A 24185-nucleotide genomic window follows, 5' to 3' on the forward strand; every position below is an offset into this window, starting at 1 on the left:
AAGTTCAAAATGCTCATAAGCCTAGGAGCAATAGCAGTGCTCTCTACTGTATCTACATTCAAAAGGAAATGGAGGTTTACAAATGATAAGGGGAAAAAAACAGAACAAAACATCATGGCATGGACATGATACAGCAGCAATGGAAGCTCTGAGGGGGGCAGCACAGCACACAGGCAACCTGCCATGCAGGTTGCCTCTCCCTCTCCCTAGCTGCGCTCATGGGAAAGGCCTAGTTTCCCATGGAAACTGCAAGCTCCAGTACTTGGTCGGTTCATTCTAGTAACCATTAGAAAGCACTTTTCAAAACAGCATTATTTATTCAGGCTTTAAACCTCAAAGAACAAATAGTGTAAAAGAAGGCCCTAATACCTGGGCACGTTACCCACTCATGAAATTCTCCCGCTAACTCTTGCAGAAGAAATGTCCCTCACCAGCTGAGCTCACGATGCAACCGGGAGAAAGTGCCGTCTTGCTGCAGACATGCTCGCCCCATCTGTTTTTCTGGGGTTTGTTTTTTGCCAGCCTAGTGTCTTCTGTGAATATTTCCCTCATAGTCAGTTTTAGATCTCCAAAATTCCCACCTTTAATTTAGTATGTCTGCTATGGTGGAGCGTTCCCTTTTATTTCTTTTCCCATATGTTTCCATCTAAAAATGGAATGAATGATACCAACGGAAAACATGTTAAATGGCAAAGACCTGACTCCTCACAGACGTAAAGTCAGCGTTGTTAACTGAAAATCAAATGAAGATGTTCCCACTGGATCCACAAGATTGGGGCTAAGCCAGTCATTACTCAGTATTTTCAATAATCATCTGGAATGAATTAAAAAAACCCCAAACTTAGGGAAGTTGCTACTAGTTACCTTTACAGGTGACAAAAAGTTTAGCTGAGTGGTAAAAATTATGAGGTTTACAGCCACTTTACAGACACTGAGCATCTGAAATTGGTTTGAGGGGGAAAAAGATTGTACTCAAACTGCATTTTATTTTCAACAAATGAAAGTCACAAAGGCTGTGACTGCAAGGTATACAGGCTTCAGCCTGCAAAGCAGGAGTACAGTAAAGGACTTAGGAAGTTGAAGTGACAACTGCAGATGAGAACCTGAAAGGGGTTTGAGAACAGGATCAATGCCTTTCACCCCTGCATTATAGCAAGTAGAGATCAGTTTTCCCTTTGAAGCCCAGCATTGCCAAGTTATGTGCTGGAAAAATGAGGGAGGACAAGCACTGGAACACCACCAAACCCTAAAAGCAAAAGCAGCACAACTTGCCCTGTAATTAAAACACTTGCACCTCCTGTGTCCCAGTCTTTCCTTTCAAACAGAAGGAGAGGGGACTGAATAGGACCTCTTTCCATCCCTCACTCCCCCCAGATATATTCAAGGCTGTAGGACACACCTTACTGGGAGAGATTCAAGAATTTTATCTGTAAGTTTATCTAAAAAGTGGATGACCAACTTGTCAGTAACACACCAATAGGTCCAAAAGCACAATTAAAGAGCCTGTTTTAATTAACGGAGAAAGAGTCACCAACAACCAGCAGCTGGGAGCTGAAGCCAGAAAAACTCAGATTTAAAAAATAAAAATAAAAGCTGGGTTTCTGTAAACTGTGGTTGTGGTTGGCACAGAAACAAACTATCGAGTAAGACAGAAAATTTACCCGTCATCTTCAAGTCAAGGGTGGAGGTTAAAGTGCCTCTTCCAAATATCAGGAGCTATGGGTTCAGTGTATGCTACATCTAGTTATCCCTGAAACACAGGTTATGACAAGTCAGATGTGGTCATCCCAGCTGGCCTTCAACGTCACAAACTTCAAAGGAGTCATTAAGATAAAACAAGCCATTCTCAGACTGATGGGAAAGGGTTTTGGGGTGGGAGGTGCTGCTTTTATACTGCTGACTTCAGTTCAATCAGCTCTTCATTACCAGTGTGTAGAAATACATGAACATATATTTATTCTAGATAGCTATATTCTGCTTTGCACATTAAAATTTACATACAAAATAGCTGCCTTTTTTGTTATTGTTTATTTAATGTGTACTCCAACATGCCCTTTCCTCTTCTGCATGAACTTCACTGTTGTATGATGATACAGATCTTTACTTGGCAATTCAAAGCAATATAAGCCAAATAAATCAAAGTTTTCGTATTAATCACAGAACTAGTTCAGTTCTATAGCCAGCTGTAAAGGCATAAGGTAACTTTTATTAGCTTAAGCACAAATTGACCCAGTGGCCCTAATTTGCAAATGTTTCCATTAAGTACCCTAGTGCTTCCCTTTTAAGTGCTTAACTTAAAACAGCTATGGTTTAAAGCTTACAGGTACACAGTAGCTGTGCTTCCCTTTTTGCAAGTATCCCAACCTTTGTGTGTGAGAATAGGAACATCCTATTCTAGGGGTCACTTCCACATTTCTGCCTATGGATGTTTAAGTAACTCCAGTGTCTCTGGAGTACCTGATGCTTGTCAGCAGCCAAAGGGGAAGTCACACTGCAGCATTTCATGTGGAATGAAGCTGATTAACTGGTGTTACATTAACCAGCTCAGAGAAATTAAGACGCAAAAATCAGCGAATGTTTCACTTGGTTGCATATGAGCCTGCCTTGCAATCTTTACCCAAATAATGTGCTTTCATCCATCTGCGTTACAGTCAACGTAAGTAAAGAGGACTGTGTGTGTGTGTGTGAACTAGGAAACAACTCCTATTCTGTGGGATTAATCACGTTTCACTCTTTACACATAAAACCTTGAAGCCATAAAATATAATATAAGCCACTTGCTGAGGGAAACTACGGTGATGTTTCAAACTGAACAATCCAGAAACCATCTCCTCTGGTATCTACTGCTTGGGAATAGTTACTAGAAATTGGCAGGCAGATGATTGCCACAAAAAACTTTATAACTGGTGTGGGGTTGTGCATCCAGTCACAGCTGACTAAAACATTTCTTGTTCTGAAACTTTCCATTCAGGAAAAGCTAACAATATGTGTTACAAGGCTATTCCGTGACCACTTCAAAAGCGGGGGGGGAAAAATCAATTCATTAGTTGGTATTCAAAAAAAGACAGAAGCAGATCCTACAGCTTTCAAACTATCTTTTTTAAGCTCCTCCCTCCAAGTCCTAGGAAAAGGATAATCTCATACTTCTTTCAAGAATTTGATGCCAATCCATAATTTTGATCAACACGTAGCCATGGGATCTAAAATACAGTACAGGAAGGGAAAATAAAAGCTAAAGAAGAAGAGAAAAGTAAGAAGTATTGCAGACCAGTCACTTCCATGGGCTGCATGGTACCATCTGGCATCAACATACGTTGCAGAGGTGACAGGACACAACTTCTCTTGTGTGAGTGACACCTATCCATGTAGGGCCCCAGAGGACTTGCAGACATAGAATCACAGAATCATAGAATAGTTAGGGTTGAAAAAGACCTTAAGACCATCTAGTTCCAACCCCCCTGCCATGAGCAGGGACACCACACACTAAACTATGTCGCCCAAGGCTCTGTCCAGCCTGGCCTTGAACATCGCCAGGGTTGGAGCATTCACAGCTTCCTTGGGCAACCCATTCCAGTGCCTCGCCACCCTTACTGCGAAGTACTTCTTCCTTAGATCTAACCTAAAGTTCCCCTGTTTAAGTTTAAAGCCATTCCCCCTGTCCCTACCACTAGAGTCCCTAATGAAGAGTCCCTCCCCAGCATCCCTGTAGGCCCCCTTCAGATATTGGAAGGCTGCTGTGAGGTCTCCACGCAGCCTTCTCTTCTCCAGGCTGAACAGCCCCAACTTTCTCAGCCTGTCTTCATACGGGAGGTGCTCCAGTCCCCTTTATCATCCTCGTGGCCCTCCTCTGGACTTGCTCCAACAGCTCCATGTCCTTTTGATGTTGAGGACACCAGAACTGTACACACTACTCCAAGTGAGGTCTCACAAGAGCAGAGTAGAGGGGCAGGATCACCTCCTTGTATCCGCCCTGGAAACATGGTTTTGAATTATGGAACTATAATATTCCTTTGTATACACTACTCGCCACACACTAAGACACACAGAGATCTCTTGTTTCTAGCAAGCATCTTCTCTAAGAGGGGTCAACATCTCCCACACAGGGAAGCACAAATCTAGCATGGGAGATACTTCACATTAGCTGAAACTTGGGAGCCACCTCTGAAATGAGTCCTGGTGCTCGCTGAAAAGCTGTCCTGAAATAGCAGGAAGGTAAGAAGGGACAGCGTGAGCTGTCATTCTTTTAACTCATTTGTTTTCCTGGTGACAAAGTACAGAAGAAAGGATAGTACATTGGTTCAGAAAATCCTTGTTCAAAGAATAACCTGCCTCCACACAGATTTGCGGTATAACATGGGTAAGCTTTTAATGTCCATTTTGGACAGCTCTCTATAGAAACTAATCAATTAATTAAACACCTAATACAAAGCTCCACCTGCAGAAGAAAGATCAACTACTTTGTTGCAAAAGATCTCCATGACTAATGTAAGTTCAAAGAAAAAAGTTCACGCTTGAGTATTATCATACATGCTCCATACCACCTCTCCTTTCTGCACTCATTTCTTCACCAGCCTCATGAATCAGGTCTGCTTTGACCACATTTACAGGAGTTACAGCCAACTGATCAGCATCCTCAGGAGCCACGATCTCAGGCACACTGGGGTGTTGCTAACATTTGTTCTGGGTTCTTACTTCCCTGCACGTGCCAGCCTACTACATCTGTTGCTGAAATGGCTCCTAGCCTGGCCTTGGTGGTTGAGGTCACCTCTCTTTCGATATACCATCATGGCTGTGCAGTAAGCAGAACTCAGCTTTCAACATCTACTAGTTCACCACTGTAACTGCAAGACTATACATTTAAAAGTGCACCTGAACTAGGAACAGCATTTCAAGGATTTCTTCCACCTCATCTGTTCTGCAAGTTTCCTATCTGCTCATACCACTCACTGCTCTCTGTATCTTCATCTGTGAATCTCAAGCCTGTTACGAGTATTAGCTAACATTAGCAATCCTCCTGATATAACCATGTAGACAAAGGAACTGAAGGGTGAAGTATTTAAAGTGGTGACTGTCAGCACATGAACTGGAGAGGCAGAGCTGCAAGATGTTGAGTGGCACGCACGCAGCTGGACATTGAGGTTGGAGGAAGGGAGGGACTCCCAGGAAGGGTTCCCACTCAGTCTCAGCATCAAGGGTGCTGGGACATACTATCTTACGCAGTAATGGGATAATCCCATCTTGCAGGGAGGCATCACAGGCCTCTCCACATTTCTACTTGGCAGTCTTAACCTCTAGGCTTGGAAAGCAATTTGGTACATCCTGGAGCAGTAGACAATGTCTTGGATAAATTAAGTGTGTATGTGTGAGTGATAGTATTTAATTATATGGTTATGTACTGTTGCCTGACTTCCTAAAGCTTGTCCAAGAAAACTGGGACAAAGGATAAGCACAGTACTGTTACTAACAACCCTACATAAATATAGTGATGATCAGTGAAATGAGCTGACATGCCACATAAACCTCTTTCCTTTGTGGAAAGATCAAAATGTCTGTTAAAGCTGTGGATTATCTTGCACAAACAAGCCTAGAATAGTTATAGTTAGGGTTGGAAGGGACCAACCCCCCTGCCATGGGCAGGGACACTTCACACTAAACTATGTCGCCCATGCATCCTGTATGAAGACAGCTGCTAGTAATGTATAAACCTAGCATATGACCTATGCATTAAAAGGTAAACCTGCAATCAGAAGAATGAATGAATTGAAGACTAGTAGAAACACATGGTTCTGATACTTTCCTCCCCATTGACAAGATCTCTATGTTTGTTTGCAACAAGAATGTGATATGAAGGAGTTACAAAACCACAACAGAATCACAAACAAAAGACAACTCTTGGTCCTATGCTCTGCAGACTGGACAACATACTCTCCAATGTTACAGCACATTATCTAAAGGTAAAACATTTGGCATGAACAATGTGCTAAATAGACATTAAATAAGGAACAGAACATTTACATCTTTTTTGTTTGTTTCGGTTTGGGTTTTTTTTCCTTCAAGAATGGGCTTTAAGGTGAAAACAAAGGCAAAAGAAGTCCTTTGGCGTTTATATGAAGATACTGTCAATCTCTAAGGTTTCATCTCATTTTATAAGCACATGAGTCAAGAACAGGTAACAGCAACAAATGCCTACTTAAAAACTAATTCAAGAACATCAAGCAGCAAGTAATTTTTCACACCTAAAGCAATTTGGAGCATACTTTAAAAACAAAAATGGAGACAAAAATTCCTCCAAACCCTCACAGGTTCATTGAGATATGAAGCACAATATACTTAACTAAATGAACACAACCAGACACTAGTTCCAGTTAACAGAGAGAGCGAATTTTACTTCAAAGTTAGAAAAAAATCTGATTGACATCTCAGAGATAAATAATTCTATGTCTGTGAGATCTGGAGTAGTGATTTTTCCAAGGTATAAGTACTTAAAGAGTAGGAAATGCAATTACCCTTCAAGGTGGTAAGGCGCACTGGAAATCTGTGTCTCCAAATCCAGCTTTGATACAGACTCAAGTAGGTTACACAAAAAATTTAAAGGTACATCCCATTTCTTCACTATAAGGTCCCTGAAAAAACTAAGCATAAGTTACAAACTTATTACGGAAAATGTTCCAGTGTTAACTGTTTCCACACTCATAGAATCTGAGTATCTGTGCTAAACACACAGACTTGCAGTTATACTGACAGATGCATAATACGTATGCAAAGCATTTAGTGACATGGTCCCAGACTCTAGCCTCCAGGAACACAATAGATCCTGCACCCTTAAAGAATACGATAGAAACACGAAAGATTCACTTAGCACAGGGGTGAAGCCAAATGCTGCAGACATGAGGACACAGCCACCTGTTGTTAGGTCCACAAGGAATCAGATGCAGTCTACACTCAAGCATATGAAAAAATGATAAATGGGCCAGTATAAAAGCAGTGCTTATTTACAGGAAGAGAACTGGGTTGTAAATAAACATCCACAAATAGGTGATCCTGTTCTTCCTTTTGTCTTTGAAGATGTCAAAACTCAGTTCTTGACTTCTAGAAAAACAAATTTTTAATTTCAGCCACTGACCTCATGGAACAGACATTTGGACTTGCTCAGTAATAAAAGCACGGTCTGACTTGTGGCTGGCATGAAAAATCTCCCTAAGCAACTTCCTAAAACAGGAGCAATGTCTGCTACCAAAGGGAAACATGTTTCGTAGCAGATGAGAGACCATCACTTCTGGGACCAAGAAAAGCTGAATAGATCCCAAAGGTGGATTTTGTTTCTAGGTGTGAGGACTATTGACTCAGAAGGCTGTACTCCTTTTTAGGAGCTCAGATTTCAGCAACACTTGAAGAAGCAATTTCTAACAAATAAATTCCCCCATCAAGAATTCTTCATAAATGGAATAAAGGCCAAACAATTACCTAAGGGTGCAAACATAAGCCTATATATAACTTGTCAGAATTTAAAACTTTAAACCACTGGGGTGCAGGGTTTAAAGGCATATCAGCAACTTGAAAGCTAGACAGTTTTAAAAACTGTAAGTTCAAGTACTTTAAGTGTACTACACTACAGCATGCTTCTCTGGCAGAATTGTTAGTGTTGTTCTTCTCTCAAACAAACCCCTAAACAAAACAAAAGCCCAAACCAACCCAAAGCTCAGCCTACTTTAAGTATTTCACCCGTTACAGAAACACACCTGTCTGAAAGAACAAACCAAGTCACTCACTATGCATCAATGCATGAGGCAAAACATCCAACAGGAGGAAAAAAACCCTGTACTTCTGGTGCCCCTCATTTATAGAAATTACCTTTAATAAACAAAGAACTTCAAGAATCAGTTTGCAGGAACCTGACAGTATCATTTTAAAGAAACAGCATAGCCACTGGATGATGAAAATCACTGGAAGTACAATCAGGGCCTTGACTCATGTCTTTGTGGAGCTGTGATGATTTCAGTGGCACTCTGCACTGACACAGATGTTTATATGCACATACAGCTCAGTGTTGGATCATGGCTGACACACATTTCTTGTTAGAAAGCAACCAAGCAAGCATGCTTTTGCCAGGGAATTAAACCCCACTATACTAAAGTTATATTAAAAACCACTAAACCTCTACAATCACGAGCTCAGAACCAGGGCTCCCTTCATGGAAAGCTGTTGCACATTAACATACACCAGAAACATCAACAGACCTGAAAAAAACACCACCAAAACATACTTGGCTATCACATAATTAAACAGCACCAGTACTTCTTTTACAAAATGTTTTGAAAGAATGATTCTCAGCTTGTTCAAGTGAACTGCTAATGAAAGCTAGACAGATTTTGTTAATATCAGAGAGGTGGTTTAAAAATTCTGGTTAATGCAACACCTACAGATCATAATAATTAACTCAAAGTTTCTGGTTTTGAGACACCAAAGCAAGGAGTTCACATGCAGTAAGCAAAATCAAACCACAGGTTTTATGTAAATAAGTCTGATTACAAGAAAACAGCAAAACCTGAAACTTCAAAAGTTTCTTTTCTTCTCCAAGACATCACTAAATAAAACTCTGTGGCTGTACCAACTGCTGTGAGTTTTTATGATGTTTACTGAATTTTTAGAAGAAAGGGTTTTCTCCTTTTCTTCAAATCCCTTTCAGAAATCCCTTCCCACAGTCTGCCTTTCGTAATTCATCTCCACTCAGAAGCCATCTGCTCCTTTCCTCACACACACATGCTGTACACGCTCCAAGACAAACACAATGCAGAATCAAATGGCATGATCTGACTATTTTTTGTTAGGGCTGCTCAAGCGGGAGCAGCTCCCTCCCATCCCGTCCCTCCCTCCCCCTTCCTGCCTCCCCTCTTCCCTCTCCACTGGGGTTTGCTGGGAAGCAGCATCTCTAGCTTCCAACAGTGGGGCTCGAGACGACCAGCTTCCCACTCCGCACTCAAGTCCATAAAACCAGAATGGATTCAGGAAGGTCACAGCATTTTGCACCTTCACCACAAGCAAGATGAAGTGATGCCAACGTGCAAGAGGTGCACCCCTCTGCTCTCCACGCACCCCGTGCTCCCCATGTGCTGCAGCAGAGCTTTGGGCCAGCTCAGCAGAACCAGTGGTAGAGTCGGAGTCTGGAAAAATACTGGGAGGATCTAGTGACAAACCTTTCCAGCTGCTCAGCTTTTATCCACACACCTGAAGCCCTTTACAAGGTTATCCAGCAGTACTAGCCCTTTTTCATAGATGGGAGGAGGACAGCGCAGGCACCCTAGGGGCTTGCCCAACACCATCTAGCAGGGCAGTAAGAGACAGAGAAATGCCAAATTCTAGACCACTGGTTTAATCCAGGCCTGGCTACACTCTGTGCTTCTTGCCAGCTTTCCAGGTACCACACAGAAGGGAAGGATAGTGATGCTCTTGCCAGGAACACATAGGAGAGAAGAAAGCTCTGAAGCTGGCAAGGGGTAGGAATGGTGGCAACTGCCCATAGGAAGAAGGCAGGCAGGCAAGAGCAGAAGGAGCACCTCAGGCACTCACACCACTGGCACATGCCAAGACATTTACAGGAGTAAAGAAATAAGCAATGCCCCATAAGAGCATATTCACAAGGGCACCCGACAGAAACTGCGAAGTGCTATGCTGAGGAAGGGTTTGATACAAGTAATAGTTAAGCTGTCTTCACAAGCACACCTCTCTAATAACCAAAAGGAGAGATCACAAGCAGGGTGGTGTTCAAGCATGTACAAATGCACTCATGGAGAAGACAGAGGCATGTGATGTGAAGCAGTTTCTAAAGCAATTTTCCTATTTACTTAGTACTTCTCACTATTTACCTGTGAAAGGTAATCGGACCGGGAGTAGGTTTAGGCACCTGCTCCTACACAGACATGTCCTAAAACATGTGTTTTAGCAGAGAAATCAGCCATGGAAATACCATGCTCTCAGCGCCACAGCATTTGCCACAGGGATACGATTTGGAAGGATGTTACAGCCACCACAGTCACCTGGTGTATTCTCAAATGACAAGGTCTGGGAAATACTATCTGCTCCCAGACTGCAGAAATGAAAGCATTTCCACTGCAGCTCTTCAGGGGTGCTTCTGTCACAGTTTGTCTGCTCTGTCAAAAAATTGTCAAATTACTGCTTTTTTAAAAGCAGGAAGTGCAACATCAACTTTTTCTGGGAAATGCTTTATGATCCATTGAAAAACGTGCTATCTAAAAGCCAAGGTTTGAATTGTCAGGAAAGGACTTTGCTATTCCCACTTTGAGGCTAAGTCTATAAGCAGTACAGCAGGAGACTCATTCTGCTTCCCATGGAAAAGTTAAAGGATACTCAGGTGAAAATTCTTCCATAGTTAACCAGTTTCTATACAAAGCAAATTTAATAAAGGAAAAATGCCAGGCCTAGTGTTAATATACAACATAGCTACACCTGAACACACAAATCTCAGTAGAAAAATATTAAGGGGTAAAATTCTTAAAGGATTTGCAGCCTGGCTGCTTAATGAATGATTTGGTTCAATGGGCAAGCAAAACCAAACACACACACACACACAGAGCCTTACCAATGCCTGAGTATTTGGATCAAGTTCAGCCAGTCAGAACCCACATTCACATGCTCAAAGTCCAAAAAGTGAACAGAAAAAGGCCACAGAGTGCATCTGTACCTTAAAACCAATATAACAGCTCTCAAAGTGTCACACTGGATTCCACAATGTAAAGCATTCATTTTTATATTGAGTTACTGATCTATGACTAAAAATTCTTGCAAATGCATCTATCGCTTTTTTTTAATCCTTCTTCAAGTAAGTCCTGCTTTTCCAGTATGACATGCCTTATTTAAATCAATAGGCCATAATGCCTTTCCTGTTACAGGATACAAGAAATCATTAAGGCGACAGAAGAAATTTAGCAAGATATAGCACAATGCCTCTCTCAACGTAATTTCACCTAGGTGAGATAGGTAGACATAGTATCTCTAAGATAACAGCTTTGAGAAGCACCTGGAGATATTTGAGATGATCACAGCATCTCTGCTGAGCACACAGCAGTCAGTAATACTACACAGCACTTGGAAGACAAGAAGATAGCTCCTCTTAAGCAGAGGACAGAAGGGAGTTTCGGTCAATCAAGTAGAATTAGCAAGTTAAATTTAGACTAGAACATTCATCTGCTTCTGTGATAAATGCTACGTGATCTTTGTTGACAACTCAGTATTGCTTCCCAGGACCAGCCTACTGAGAAGAAAGAATACTGTGCACCCAAAATGACTTGCACTAACATCTCGTGATCTCTCATTCAAACACTGATCCTGTCCATCCCTGATCCGCTTACAAGATCTGGAGAGATCATAGCACAGGAGGCCACGGTTGGGAAGTTACTCACATGTTTTTAGAAGAGCAGTGTAGAATCTATTACTGAGGAAGCTTTGCTCACTGCAGTTAACGTCTACTAACAGCTTGGCTTCAGCAAGCCAGGCACAAAGCCCTCAAACAGGCAACGCTGTAACAAAACAAAACCAGAGCAACACCTCAACCACATCCCAGCATCAGATCTTCATTTCCAGTCCAAATCCTGAGAACTGTTTGCTTTTGGATACATTAAGAAGCATCACTGCCAGTGTATTACCCACCAAACAGGGGCGGGGGAGGTTGTAGCATCTCACAAACAATAGACTAACACTGTTAGTCACTCTCCCTTAAACTAGGTAAGTATCAAGCTATTCCTAGTGAAGGATAAGTAAGAAGCTAATGATGGTTATTAATAGCCCTTAAATCTAACAGTTCATCTGAGTTAGATGCAAGAATCATAATCCCTGTATGACCTTCCCTATTTTCATTGGGAAAATAGACAAAGTTTCATGAAAGACTGCTGTTAACCACAGTTTTCAACTGTTTTAATTCTTGAAAATTACACTAACCTGAACCAGAAACTACCAGGCTCCTCTACTTAAAACACTGAGAACTTAAACAGAAACAGCAGGCAGGAGCATTGCTTTTTATCACCTCTTCAAATTCAGTAAGATTTCTACCCCAGACTTCCACAAGTATTGAATGTAAATGTTAATCTGCCATGAGGCATGCCTAGAGTCTATAAATCACACAGCTTGAGAAACTAGATTATAATGATAAAGGTGGTAAGGATTTCTTGCTGTTCTTCACTGTTAGTCACAAATCATTAGCCCAGAAAACTTGCTCTTGTAGCAAGGAAAACTACCACTAAAACCAGCCAAGCCTTAACCTGAAATACAAAAGCTACACCTTGACCAGAAGCATGAAAGAGAAGAAATAGTAAGAGATCTGAACTGTTCAGCTTGATGTTTTTTCCTCTGCACCTCTACTACAAATGTCGATAATTAAACGCATCCATAATCATGAAAGGTAACAGAATGGGATATAAAGCATCTTCTTTCTGGGGAACAGGACAAACACTGTTTTTTCACAGACTAGTGAGTTTCTTTCTCTAAGCACATTGGTACTTCATTTTCTGCTGTTGTGCTGCTCGAGCCCTTCCTCTGAAGGACTTCTTACGATGCAGGTACAGACAAGCCAAAGATCTAGTTTGAAACAGAATCATAGAATCATAGAATAGTTAGGGCTGGAAAGGACCTTAAGATCATCTAGTTCCAACCCCCCTGCCATGAGCGGGGACACCACACACTATATCGGCCAAGGCTCTGTCCAGCCTGGCCTTGAACACTGCCAGGGTTGGAGCATTCACAACTTCCTTGGGCAACCTATTCCAGTGCCTCACCACCCTCACTGTGAAGAACTTCTTCCTTAGATCTAACCTGAAGTTCCCCTGTTTAAGTTTAAACCCATTACCCCTTGTCCTACCACTAGAGCCCCTAATGAAGAGTCCCTCCCCAGCATCCTTGTAGGCCCCCTTCAGATATTGGAAGGCTGCTATGAGGTCTCCACGCAGCCTTCTCTTTTCCAGGCTGAACAGCCCCAGCTTTTTCAGCCTATCTTCATACAAGAACAGAAGTAAGATAAAATTTCAACTGCTACTTGACACTCCACCTTTACTCACCTTGGCTTTAGCCAGAGCTTGGCAGTAAATAGGGGAGATATGTATATGAGTCTGCTCAATCTGCAAAGCACACACTTGTCAACGAACTTGGCCTAAGAACTTAGCCTGGTATTATAAAGCAAGCCGACATATTTATCTTTGAAGTACTAATATTGGCTTTGCTTGTGGTTTGGGGTTTGTTTGATTTTGTTCAGATTGGCAAGTGGCTTTGTACAACTCCAAAACATTTTATGATCACAGTACACACATCTGTTTGAGATGCTTACTGTTGTTCCTACACAGAAAATGTAAGGAGTGTTTCTATCACGTAGTGAAGGTAAGGTAAGAAAATCATGGCACTTGAATCAAACTGTGAAATGTTGCACTTGCTCCTGAAAAACGGTTAGATGTTTGTGCAGAAATCCATGAGAACTGTGTCTAGGCCATCCAGAACACAAACAAATAACTGTGACTGGGGATGCATAAGTGGAATTCACACAACTGAAATATGAAAGTATTGAAGTTACGAAAACGAACTGCAAATGTCTTCTTTCTCAGTTTTACCTAGTGTCCATACCTTGTATGGCAGATGTTACCTAGGGCACAAAAATGATCTACAACTGCTCAGCAGATTTGCTCAACACAGGATCATGCTCCTCTTTATCTTGCAATGGTTTCTATCTCAAACAGAAAAAAGGCAGTTTGAAGTAAATAAAAATATGGCAGTGATAATCCACCATTTCTGTCTCTTGCATCCTATCTCCACTCTACTGCATACTGCAAATATAAGCAAAACTCACAGTCACGGCCAGTGGGTCCTTAGTGCACCCAAGAGATACAGGGACTCTGACTGGCAAGTAGCCTTGAATGTCCTAACTGATGCAATAGGAAAATTTAATTGGATTGGCCAAAGTCAGCACATTAACAACTTGACTGCCTTCCAGCTCATTCGTTAGTTCCAGCATTAAAGGTTAACATGAGAAGCAACACAGTTTGCAGGAGTGAGGAAGAGCACAGAAGGGCCAGGCTGTGGCTCACTTGCACAGGAGTGGCCACAGTGTCAGTACAGCTGTGCACTGAAGATGGCAGGCAGTTGTGGTTCCAGTTGTGGTTTTGGCAGAATACAGGACACTTGTGGGATATAAATGAGTATGCTCATGGAGACAGGAACAACAAAACCTGGGAAACATGAAGTGTTTCCAGGTTAGCCTAATCTATTGTTTGTATAGCCACAGTCCCTGTTATTTCCTCTGCAATACTGCACACATTTAAATACTCTCTAAGGTTTCAAATGTCCCAAAGCATGAAAGTACAACAGCAGCCTGGCAAGGAAAACAATAATCAATATTAAAACTAGTTATCACGAAGAAAACACAGAGGAGATTTGTTAACACTGAAGTTGCTGTGTCAGAAATTAACAAGTTTAGAAGGAGAAGTGGGACTCCCACTTCTGGGCTCATTGCATGGTCAAAGTTACCACAAGTTGTTTGCAGTTTATCAACCTCCTAATCCCCCTACGGGAGGGCAGTTAATTCACAGCAGTGCCCTGCGTGTGGCACAGGGGCTGTTTCATTCTCAGCATGTTCAGTTTCCATACGGAAGGGGACTGGGCAGAAGAAACAGCAGAACCCTCTTACCTAGAGAGCTTCCCAGATGGCAACTATGTGCAGAAGTGAGAGATTCCAGCATACTCCTGAGGCAAGGTAGTTTGTGGATTTAGAGCACCTCATCTGTGAGAGTAACTTCTTGATCGTCTTGGCAACCAAAAGCAGCGTGCCAGCCTAATTAATTACTGGTTTAAGAATATGAAGAGCCAGAATCCATTTTAAGATGTTACTAAGGAAAAGACTCCAAAAAATAACAATGGGCCAACCTATTTCTACTGACTCACTACTGACTTTGGTAGGTGTAATTTGCACAGCTGACAGGTGAGAAGACTAGTCAGGGCAGATAATCCTAACACATCAGGAACAACTTATTTTATCCTACCCAAAGTTAGTCTTAATGAATCCCTTTCTGTAACATGACAGTGCCTTTCTAATCCCTTATGCTTAAGCTACACCTTAGATCTCAGCAGTCCACAAAACAAGCCCTGCTGTTGTACCATGATGTGAATGTTCTCTTGATCTGATTTTATGATAGAGTAAACCTAAAAAAACCACGAAGAGGTTTCTATGTAACTGACAGATAATGTAAAATTCAATGCAGTGCAGTGTACACTAAAGCATGATGCACACTAAGGTCTTAGGGCTGGATCAGAGACACAGTCCAGGAGCAAATAAGGTTGACACATGAAGACTAGACACAGTATACTATTAAGAATTCTTAAGTAGCCTATTGATTAGGTTCTATTAGACTTACAATCATGAGATACTTCAGATATTTTTGCATTCTGGTTCTCATTACTACCACCACAAGACCTCAAAATTATTCCATTCACACACATGCTGCCAAGTTAAAAATACAAATCGTATCTCCAGAAAACAGTAAGTACGGGTGTGTATTTCCTTCCTTGTGAATTCTAGTCACTATGAACTGTAACACAGCTACTAGATGCTGCCAAGAGCAAAAGAAAACAGGATGTATGGCTCCATATAGGGGTTCACACTCCATACTATCTTAAAAAGATAAAATACACCTGTAACAACTTCTGTGACAACAATACTAGAGCCATCATCCAAAATCCCTGTCTTGAATTCTTAGTCAAAACAGAAGGTCGTAGCTTGCATTTTACAGAAGTTCCTCAAAAACAATTTCTAGAATTCTGCAGCCAGCTGCTTTAAAATTGCAAAAATGGGAATATAGAGAGAATTCGGTAACACTCATCTTCACTCAAGGAGTTGGGTCTTTGGAACAGAAGCAGCTCTGATTTGATCACCCCTGTGATTTTATACTTAGATAACTCCCTGTGAAAAATCAAGCATATCTGACAGTACCTGTTCCTCTTTTTCTTTGGTCTTGCTCCTGGAGGCTCTGGAGGAGGCAACATCCTGAGCTGGAATGACAGAGATTTGATGCAGTGGCATGTTCATCACACCGCCTTGTTTGGTCCTATCATTTACAGGAAGGAGGGTTGAAGACAGTGCTTATTCAGTGCCATTGTCAGGCCTTGCACCTAAAAATAAAAATATTAGTGATGTTAAAGTAGGTTGAAATGCAATTATTTCTAAACCAAAGTTAAGCCATCAGTTGGACAAGATGCATCTTTTCTCTCTGGATTTTGAACAGGAGAGTTTGGTGCACTGGTTGAGTGAGAAAAGATGCAGGAGTTTTAAAGAGCTAGAAGTAGACAAGTCACAGCACTATTTATGCAAATGAATGAATAAATAAATTATCAACCAGTTGTGAATGCAGTCCGAGAGCAGAGCCAGAGGGCAGGGATCACACGCTAGTCTGTGTGGACAGGGAGGAGGAGTTGCTCCAAGCTGAGCAACCAGAACATGCTACCTGGAGGTACAGAGCAAAGCTCATGCATGTAGTTTCCTGAACTGCCAGCCCCACCACACTGGATGAAACCACCTCGGACATTATCCTGAATCAGGCTGAATGCTGTAGCTTTGGTTAGAGTCAGTGGCCTGCATTTGGCCCCAGTCATTCACATAAACATGTACCAGCTGGCAATAGGAAGATGCATCATGTGAGCTGTTCTTTTCTTAAGGCTGTTAGAGACTAATATAACCAAAATCCCTTGCTAGAAATCAGGAATCCACTGGACTACACACACATACTTTATCCTGCTTTTACTAATACAACAGGGAAGCATTACACACACGAAAGACAGTGATACCCGTAAATTAGCCAGAATTGACAACACTAATCTGGAAGGCAGGCATAATTAGCCATACCTTTTCTTACATTAGTGAAGTTACTTTAAATAAAAACCTTTTTGAAACATGTAGGATTGTGCAGCCTTTATTTAGAATGTAACCTGCTACAAATGAGACACAATCAATTGTTTAAAGAACAGATTAGAGGGGAATTAAACACAGCAGGGCAACTGGATAATGCACTGTTCTTCTGTTTCCATAACATATCAACTTTTTTGTTGGTTAGTTTTGAGTCTGTGATAGCAGAGAACAGTACCCTATATATTATGTTCCTTAACAATTTGGAAGTAGTATAGCCTAGCACTTAAGTGCATACCCTTAACTTTTATTGTATACATTTTTCATTGAATATTTAATTAATTGGAAGTTTTAAAGATAAGCCAAGTTTCCTAGCTTTTTGATTCTGCAAAAGATGCTGGTCTGGTTCTATTTCAATTAAACTCCACAGAAGTACTGCAGTTGTGCAAAATGAAAACAGGATCAAATCTTTTGACTACTTTTGATTAAATGTCAAGGAAAAAAAAATATATATCTAAGGCACTTTATACATGGAATGATAGTTCAGTATCATCTCTGCACTGAGGGGAAAAGAGTTATCAAAGCTTCTAGAACAAGTTGTGCAAAAATAAAAATGCACACAATGCCTGCTGCTTCCCAATCACACACTCCATTTGCTAGATGATGCTACCTGCCCATTAGAGTGCTCAGCCAAATTCAGAAGGCTTACTGACACACAGTCAGGATTTATATTACTTCCACAGGTACCAAGATGGTGCATCATAAAGCATGCATGAAAGCTTTAGAGGCAATGCCTCCGTAACTTCTAGGCATCACTGATTAAAAAGATAAAACACATCTACATGCATAAATAAGCAGCAACAAGGACACTTCCTTACTGGAGGACAGAAGGGAAGATGGGACTTACAAACATTATTTAATCTCAGCATAAAGAGAAAACACAGAACCTCCCCAGGTCCTCCACACACCTGTTAGCTGTATCCTCTAAGGGAGCCAAGCCAGAGGAGAGTTAAATATGGGCTGAGATGGAAATATGAAACTGCAATAAACAAGGCAGGAAGGGAAGGTATCTTCCCAAGAAAATATAAGGAAATGAAATCCAAGGAATGTTAAGCTCCAGCGAAAATACGCCAAGTAATATATTCTGTGCTACTGCCAGTGATAGCTGAGCCAAGGTGAAAGAGACAGACCCTGCTCTGTGCCCCCCCTCAAAAAGGGTTCTGGGCTTGCAAGCAAGAACATGTTATTACCATAAAGGGAACAAGGAAAAATACTAGAAAACACAGTTAAACCCCTCTGATTATGGAACTAGATGATCTTAAGGTCCTTTCCAAGCCTAAGTGTTCTATGATTCTGTGATTACAACAAACAAGTCAAACCAGTTTTTCTGAAGGTTCTTCAAGGATAACGTGGGTTAGAATTCTTTGAAAGAGTTCAAGCAGCACATATAATCCAATTAGATATTCAAAGAATATGTGCAACAGCCCTCCTCTGTAAAGAAGCCTGTCAGACACTCTAATAAAGCCTGTCTTTGTTCAAGGGTGGCTTAGAAAAAGCTCTAAACGTAACCCAGATGCCACACTGTAGCATCCCCAATCTGGACAGTCCCTAACAACGCACACACTCAAAGCCTGTCCATATCAACCTGAAGCACGTTAACTCCACAGTGCTAATTAAAGGATAAAGTTACATGAATCAACTGACCATCTGCAGTACTGCTTTTCTGTTCATGATGGAAGGACTTTTCAGCTCCTTTTGGCCTGGAAAGCTGAAGTAATCATCTCCTTATCCAGTAATCATGGGATGAATGGATAAGGAGAGAGAGGGTGCATGGAGGACCACTCAGGTCCCATAGGCAGGGCAGTCATCTGTCTGTGAAGGAGGAGGGATCCTACTCTCCTACCCCCGTGGCCGTTCACAGATCGTTTACTGGAGTAAAATACTTAAATAAAACCTCTGTTAGGAGTTTGGGCATTCAGCAAACTATAACAAAAATTATGCCTGCTTTCATAGCTGGACTCTTCAGAGAATTCTTTACTGATGCTGCCAATAACCAGTAAGTCACAAATACAGAATACTGCTCTTGTCCAGGGAGGTTTCCTGCAAACCTGGCTGGGGCACATGGGAATACCAGTACGGAGCACAGCCTGAAGCTTTAGTGTTACCTTCATCTACAGTCACACTGTTTCCTGCAAAATGGATTCCAGACATACTGCATATGGCAGAGGACCTTCAGAAACCATTTCCATTACAAAAGACAAAAGAGGTCAAAATCCTAGCCTCAAAGCCCACAGGAGATCTTAGCTCAGTGGCGCTAAGATTTCACCCATCCAGGTAGTCCAGTTTTGCTTCCATCAGGACAGGAAAAACAGTTACTAAAAATGCCAGTAGACACCTGGAACCACATCAGCTGGGACCTCATCCCATTGTTAGAACCATGAAGCTCCAGCAAGAAAAATCAGATTCAGAGGCAGTGAGACAAGAGTCTCTGAAGGTAGCTGAGAAATAAAAAAAGGAAGGAAAAGAACGCACATGACTTAGGTCTTGTGGCTGGGACATTCCCCTGACAGCAACAGAAGCAGAAAATGAGGTTCCCCTGGATTATCAGCATTAAGTACACAAGGACGGATTACCAACAACAACAGGTAATCTCACTGTAGCAGAAGTAGGTGGGAGACTACTTGAAACCCCACTTCCATCATCTACCCTGTCAGAACCTCAGTTTCCCCAGTGACAAAACAAGAACATAAATCAGTCATGAGATGAACCTAACAGCCTGTTACTTGGTGGACTGTGAGAAGTGACTCCCAGGTGGAGCAAGCTATTCTGCTGTCCCTCACCTGCCACCCACTGCAGCTTCTCTGCTCATTACACATTCCAAAGTAAAGGCTAAACTGCTCTTTGCCAAAGATTCCCAGCTAGACTGGGGCAACAAAGTGCAACTAATGGTTTTCTGTTTGTGGTTTGATATCTACTGAATCTAAAAGCACGGAGTATGAACTGCAGATTTTATTAGGCCATTTACACTTCAGAAAGTCCACCATATACATGGCATATGCTGGAGAGCTTCAGCAGAAGCTCTGGAGCTGTAATGGCACTGGCTGCAGATGTACACAGGCCTTACAAAAAGAAAAGCATCCTGAGAATGTATGTAGGTGTGTACACATGCTTTGCATTACTCACAGGAGAGAAAAAAAAAATAGCAGTCAAATATGTCAGTTGGTGTCCTATTTAAAGTACCATAGGAATTCTGGATTATGAGAGTCTGTCTTGATGTGCATGAAAGGTAAACCCTGGAACCTGTGGTAGAAACAAGCTGATGGTCACTAATGGAAGGGAACTGGAAGGAATTTCACCTGTGAGTCATTCTGGTCTGCCCCAAGGCTTCTTACACTTCTCTAGCCTCCATTAATGACAACAGCTGTATTGCACAGGTCAATGGTCTGATAATCTGTTGTAGGGCAGGTGGTTAAAATTAAAGCAACAGATTGCTGCTGTCTGGATAACTCACACTCTGCAGCACTGTGCACTGCCGTGACAATCCTGCCATGGAACAGACGCAGTCTGTGGACTTCAGGGGACCTACCAGCTGCAGGCTGGAAAGTGCTGCCCTGAGGCTTTGTGGATCACTGCCCTGAACTCATCTTCTGAAACTTCCTCTCTATGCAACACAAAACCCCACCAACCCAAACAGGAATGGAAACCCTCTGAAGAAACCTCTGACTGCTGCTAGATGATATAATACCATCTTTATCAGCTGCCTTACTTTCTCCTAGAGAGACCTGAAATAATCTATTAATGCAGATGTGGAATGTGTTTTTCTGCTGGAGGTCTTGATGCGAATCTTCAAGCCCCATTAAAAGAATTCTTTGTTTTGTTGTTGTTCTGAAGGTAACAGAAGCCTTTATCCACTGACCTTAGCAAATTCCTCTGTGCATCTTAACTTTCCTTACTTTCACTGACATATAGCTTATGCCTACTTTCTATACACTACATTTTCCATATTTGAAAATATTTCCAATCCTATTAGCTTGTGTTAGCTCCAGTTTAAAGCTTTTATTTATTTTAGTTTGAGCTTGCCTGGACTCCTCCCCTACTAATGTAGCTTACATAATCCTTTTCTTGAGATGACAGATGTGCATTTTCAAAAAGAGGATCCTGCATCTGTGTTTCATTTTGTTTTACTGTAGCTTAATCACTACTTTGTTAACAGCATTATTTAGGAGATGTTATCAAGTCCCATGCTCTTCACATGCATTTGTTAACTTGACAAACAAATCTAATCAAAGGAGCTTAAGAGAGAGAAACTAACACTTCTTTCCCTGCAGTACCTTTCACATTTCAGGGCTAGTACAACGTTAAAAGTGAAAAGAACCCTTTTACTCAGACCAGGCAGATATAATTCTGTATTACTGCTATTTACAGCTCTGTCCATGTATCTTGCATTGTTTAGTAGCTCAGCTGCAACTTCTCCCTGTTTTATCTCAGTTCTTCCCTTCCTCCACCTGCTAGTGTCCTAAAAATAATCAGCTTCCAGACTTAAAACAATTTTTCTTCTAATAATTAAAAAATTAATCATGTTATGTAGCTGAAATCAAAAGAGAGGCTTAGAAAGGGGACAAGATATTCATCTGCATGTTACCTATGTACATTGAGAAGCTTTCAAAGTGAACAGGAATATAGGGCCATAGACTACACACAATACATACAGAAATAGACTGACTCCTCTCAAAATAAGAATCTGATTGTTTTTACAAACATAATACAACTAGACAAGCAAGCTGTTAATCTACAGCATCAATAAATAATGGTCCCAGAGCTCTTAGCAACCCCCTCCCTTGACTTCAATGGAAGCTGAGCAGGATCCGCACCTCTCAAAAACAGATTCCTTAAAATCTGTCCCCTTCAAATCAAATCAGCTGCTAAGTGCAGACATGAATTACCTTGGTAGCACTCAGAAGAAAACAAATGTCACTTTCCTCTGTTCCAGTAACAAAATGTACAGTCATTACAGTCCCTTGAGCCAAAAGAAATTACCTTTGTCTGTTTATGCTGCTAATAGCAACTTACGTACATCAGAAGCATCAGTGAACATTCCTTATGTCCTGTGGAAAGAACAAAGTGCCAGGTGCTCTACACACACACATGGGCAGTAAACTCCTGCTACAGAGGCAAAACTCCCTTAACTACATCAATGGTCTGCTGGAAAATACACATTTTTAAGTACTCCTCCTTTATCTTTCTTGATGAAACACTCCATAATATCAGCAATAATCCCTGGGACAGTCTCTAACTATGACAAGCAAAAAGAAACAGAGGTAAAGTAGTAGCTTTACTTACTGCACTGAGAAGCCCTAATGGGGGGGGTCTGGGAGAGGTCAATGGCCAGGACTGCCATTTTCACAACCAGCAAGCTGCTCTACCTGCTCCACCAGATTTCCACATCCATTTGCATACAGGGGTGCTGCTTGTTCTTTTGCCTAGATAATCACCATTTCACCTCACCCCTTCACATTAAACACATCTTCCTGCCCTGAGGTGCTTCCAAACAGAGCAGATCTAGCACATGAATCACACTGCAAGCTGTGACTCTTTACAGCTTTGCTGCAAGCAGTATGTAATATCACAGCATGTGCGAGACTTGCCTTGTTACCACTCGTAGCCATGATCCCGTCAACTCCCACAATGAGACTGTTTTCCTGAGAAATTAATGCCCCCCTCCAGAAGAGGCATTCTTCCCTCTGGTTTGGCACTGAAGCCACACTGCAGAGCAAAAATCAGGCTGTCTTAATCACACGGCTGAAATTAATTTTTTCTTCAAGATATGGATGATGACTTGCTTCTTCACAATATTGTCAGATTACAACTTGCCACAGTACCATGCTTAGTTGCTACAGTTTTAGAGAAAAGCTGTTCTTCCTTTTTCGTTACATGTCCAAAAGCATTGCTCAGCGGTAACCTACATGGATTCCATCAGAGTGTGCACACTGGTCAACACATTTTTCTTACCCACAGAAATGGTCAGAGAATGCAGTTTCATACAATTTGAAATTGTATGCGAGGTTTCATACAATTTGAAATTCTTAAATTAAAGGAAAATAAAAAGGTCAGATTACTGTGGACACAAGTTTGGGAATGGCCCACCAAGGTTGCTGCAGTCAGTCCTCTGCAATTGAGTACAAAAACCACTCCCCTACTCCCTATTCATGGGCAAAAGCCAAACCCCACAAAATACGACATGCAGGGGAAGTCAGCAAGTGATGTCAAGGACAAGGGAATACCCAGACTTGCAGAATAGTAGTAAATCTATTGAGAAAAATGCCCACATGATCATTTTGATTTGGCAAAACACTCCATATAAGGATCATTGGTTTTAAAAGAAAATGCTAATGAAGGTTACAATCAAATGGAAAGAGACATACTAAAACATGTATAAAGCAGTGAGAGAAATCTACACCAACATATATTTGCAGGCAAATTTCTAGTCTAGTACACAAGTCCACACTATAATGTAATATCTATGGATAATTTATGATCACTTCCCATTTTCTACTATAACCCCTTTGGGGTTCACGAAACTCTAAACCAGTTCTGAAGTGCAGCAAAAAATTGTTCTGTACTTTTGTCTTCAAAATTAATGAATACTATTAAAAACAAATGCATAAATTTATATTGAAGACAATGAAACCCTGGGTTTGTTAAACAGAGCAAACATTTACAATGCAAGATTGTGATGAAACAAAACAATCTCATCATTGTTCAGTGAGGACATTGCTCATATTCTGTATTGTTCACAGATAACAATGATGCATTTTTAGGAAAATCCTGTGCTGCATCACTTATTTTCCATTACATCAGAGGCTAACAGTTATAAAAGCTATCTATGAATGACAGACGCCTAGGCAACATTATTTGCTATTGTTTAACTGCTGCCAGGCAAAATATTCCTCTTAAGCCAGAATAAAACCAGTATACTATTGACTAAATGATTCTGTGTCTTGAAGTATGAAATCATTCCTTCTTTGTCTATGGTTGAATAAGAAATTTCCAAAGTGGTGCACATAAAAATGTATTCGTTTTGAACGATTTATGAGTGAAATGCCAGGTAACTCTTTATTTACAGGTTTAAATTACAACATATCTTTGCTCTGGAAATCTTAATAAAAATCTAGATTTCTGGATCATTATGACAAACATTTAAACTCTTTCTGAGGAAACGGCTATAAACCACATTCTTTAGGACCTGCATGATGCAAACGGAGAAGCCAAACCCAAAGTCTTCAAAAGTTCATGTGCG

General features: G+C 41.2%; 1 protein-coding gene across 2 annotated transcripts in view; it reads right to left on the reverse strand.

Annotated features, from left to right (window-relative positions):
- Nucleotides 1-16160, reverse strand: part of MARCH8 (membrane-associated ring finger (C3HC4) 8, E3 ubiquitin protein ligase) — a 73536-nt gene extending 57376 nt beyond the window's left edge. Inside the window, exon 1 of one of the 2 annotated variants that reach the window (XM_010024441.1) lies at nucleotides 15980-16160. In XM_010024441.1, the coding sequence (XP_010022743.1) occupies nucleotides 15980-16075 (96 nt within the window). In that variant the 5' untranslated portion in view covers nucleotides 16076-16160. The remainder of the gene's footprint in view (nucleotides 1-15979) is intronic. The other variant, XM_010024440.1, reaches the window with a different exon arrangement.
- Between the last annotated feature and the right edge of the window lie 8025 nt (nucleotides 16161-24185).

The sequence above is a fragment of the Nestor notabilis genome, unplaced genomic scaffold (genome assembly GCF_000696875.1).
Source record: "Nestor notabilis isolate BGI_N333 unplaced genomic scaffold, ASM69687v1 scaffold9661, whole genome shotgun sequence".
NCBI classification, from domain to species: Eukaryota; Metazoa; Chordata; class Aves; order Psittaciformes; family Psittacidae; genus Nestor; species Nestor notabilis.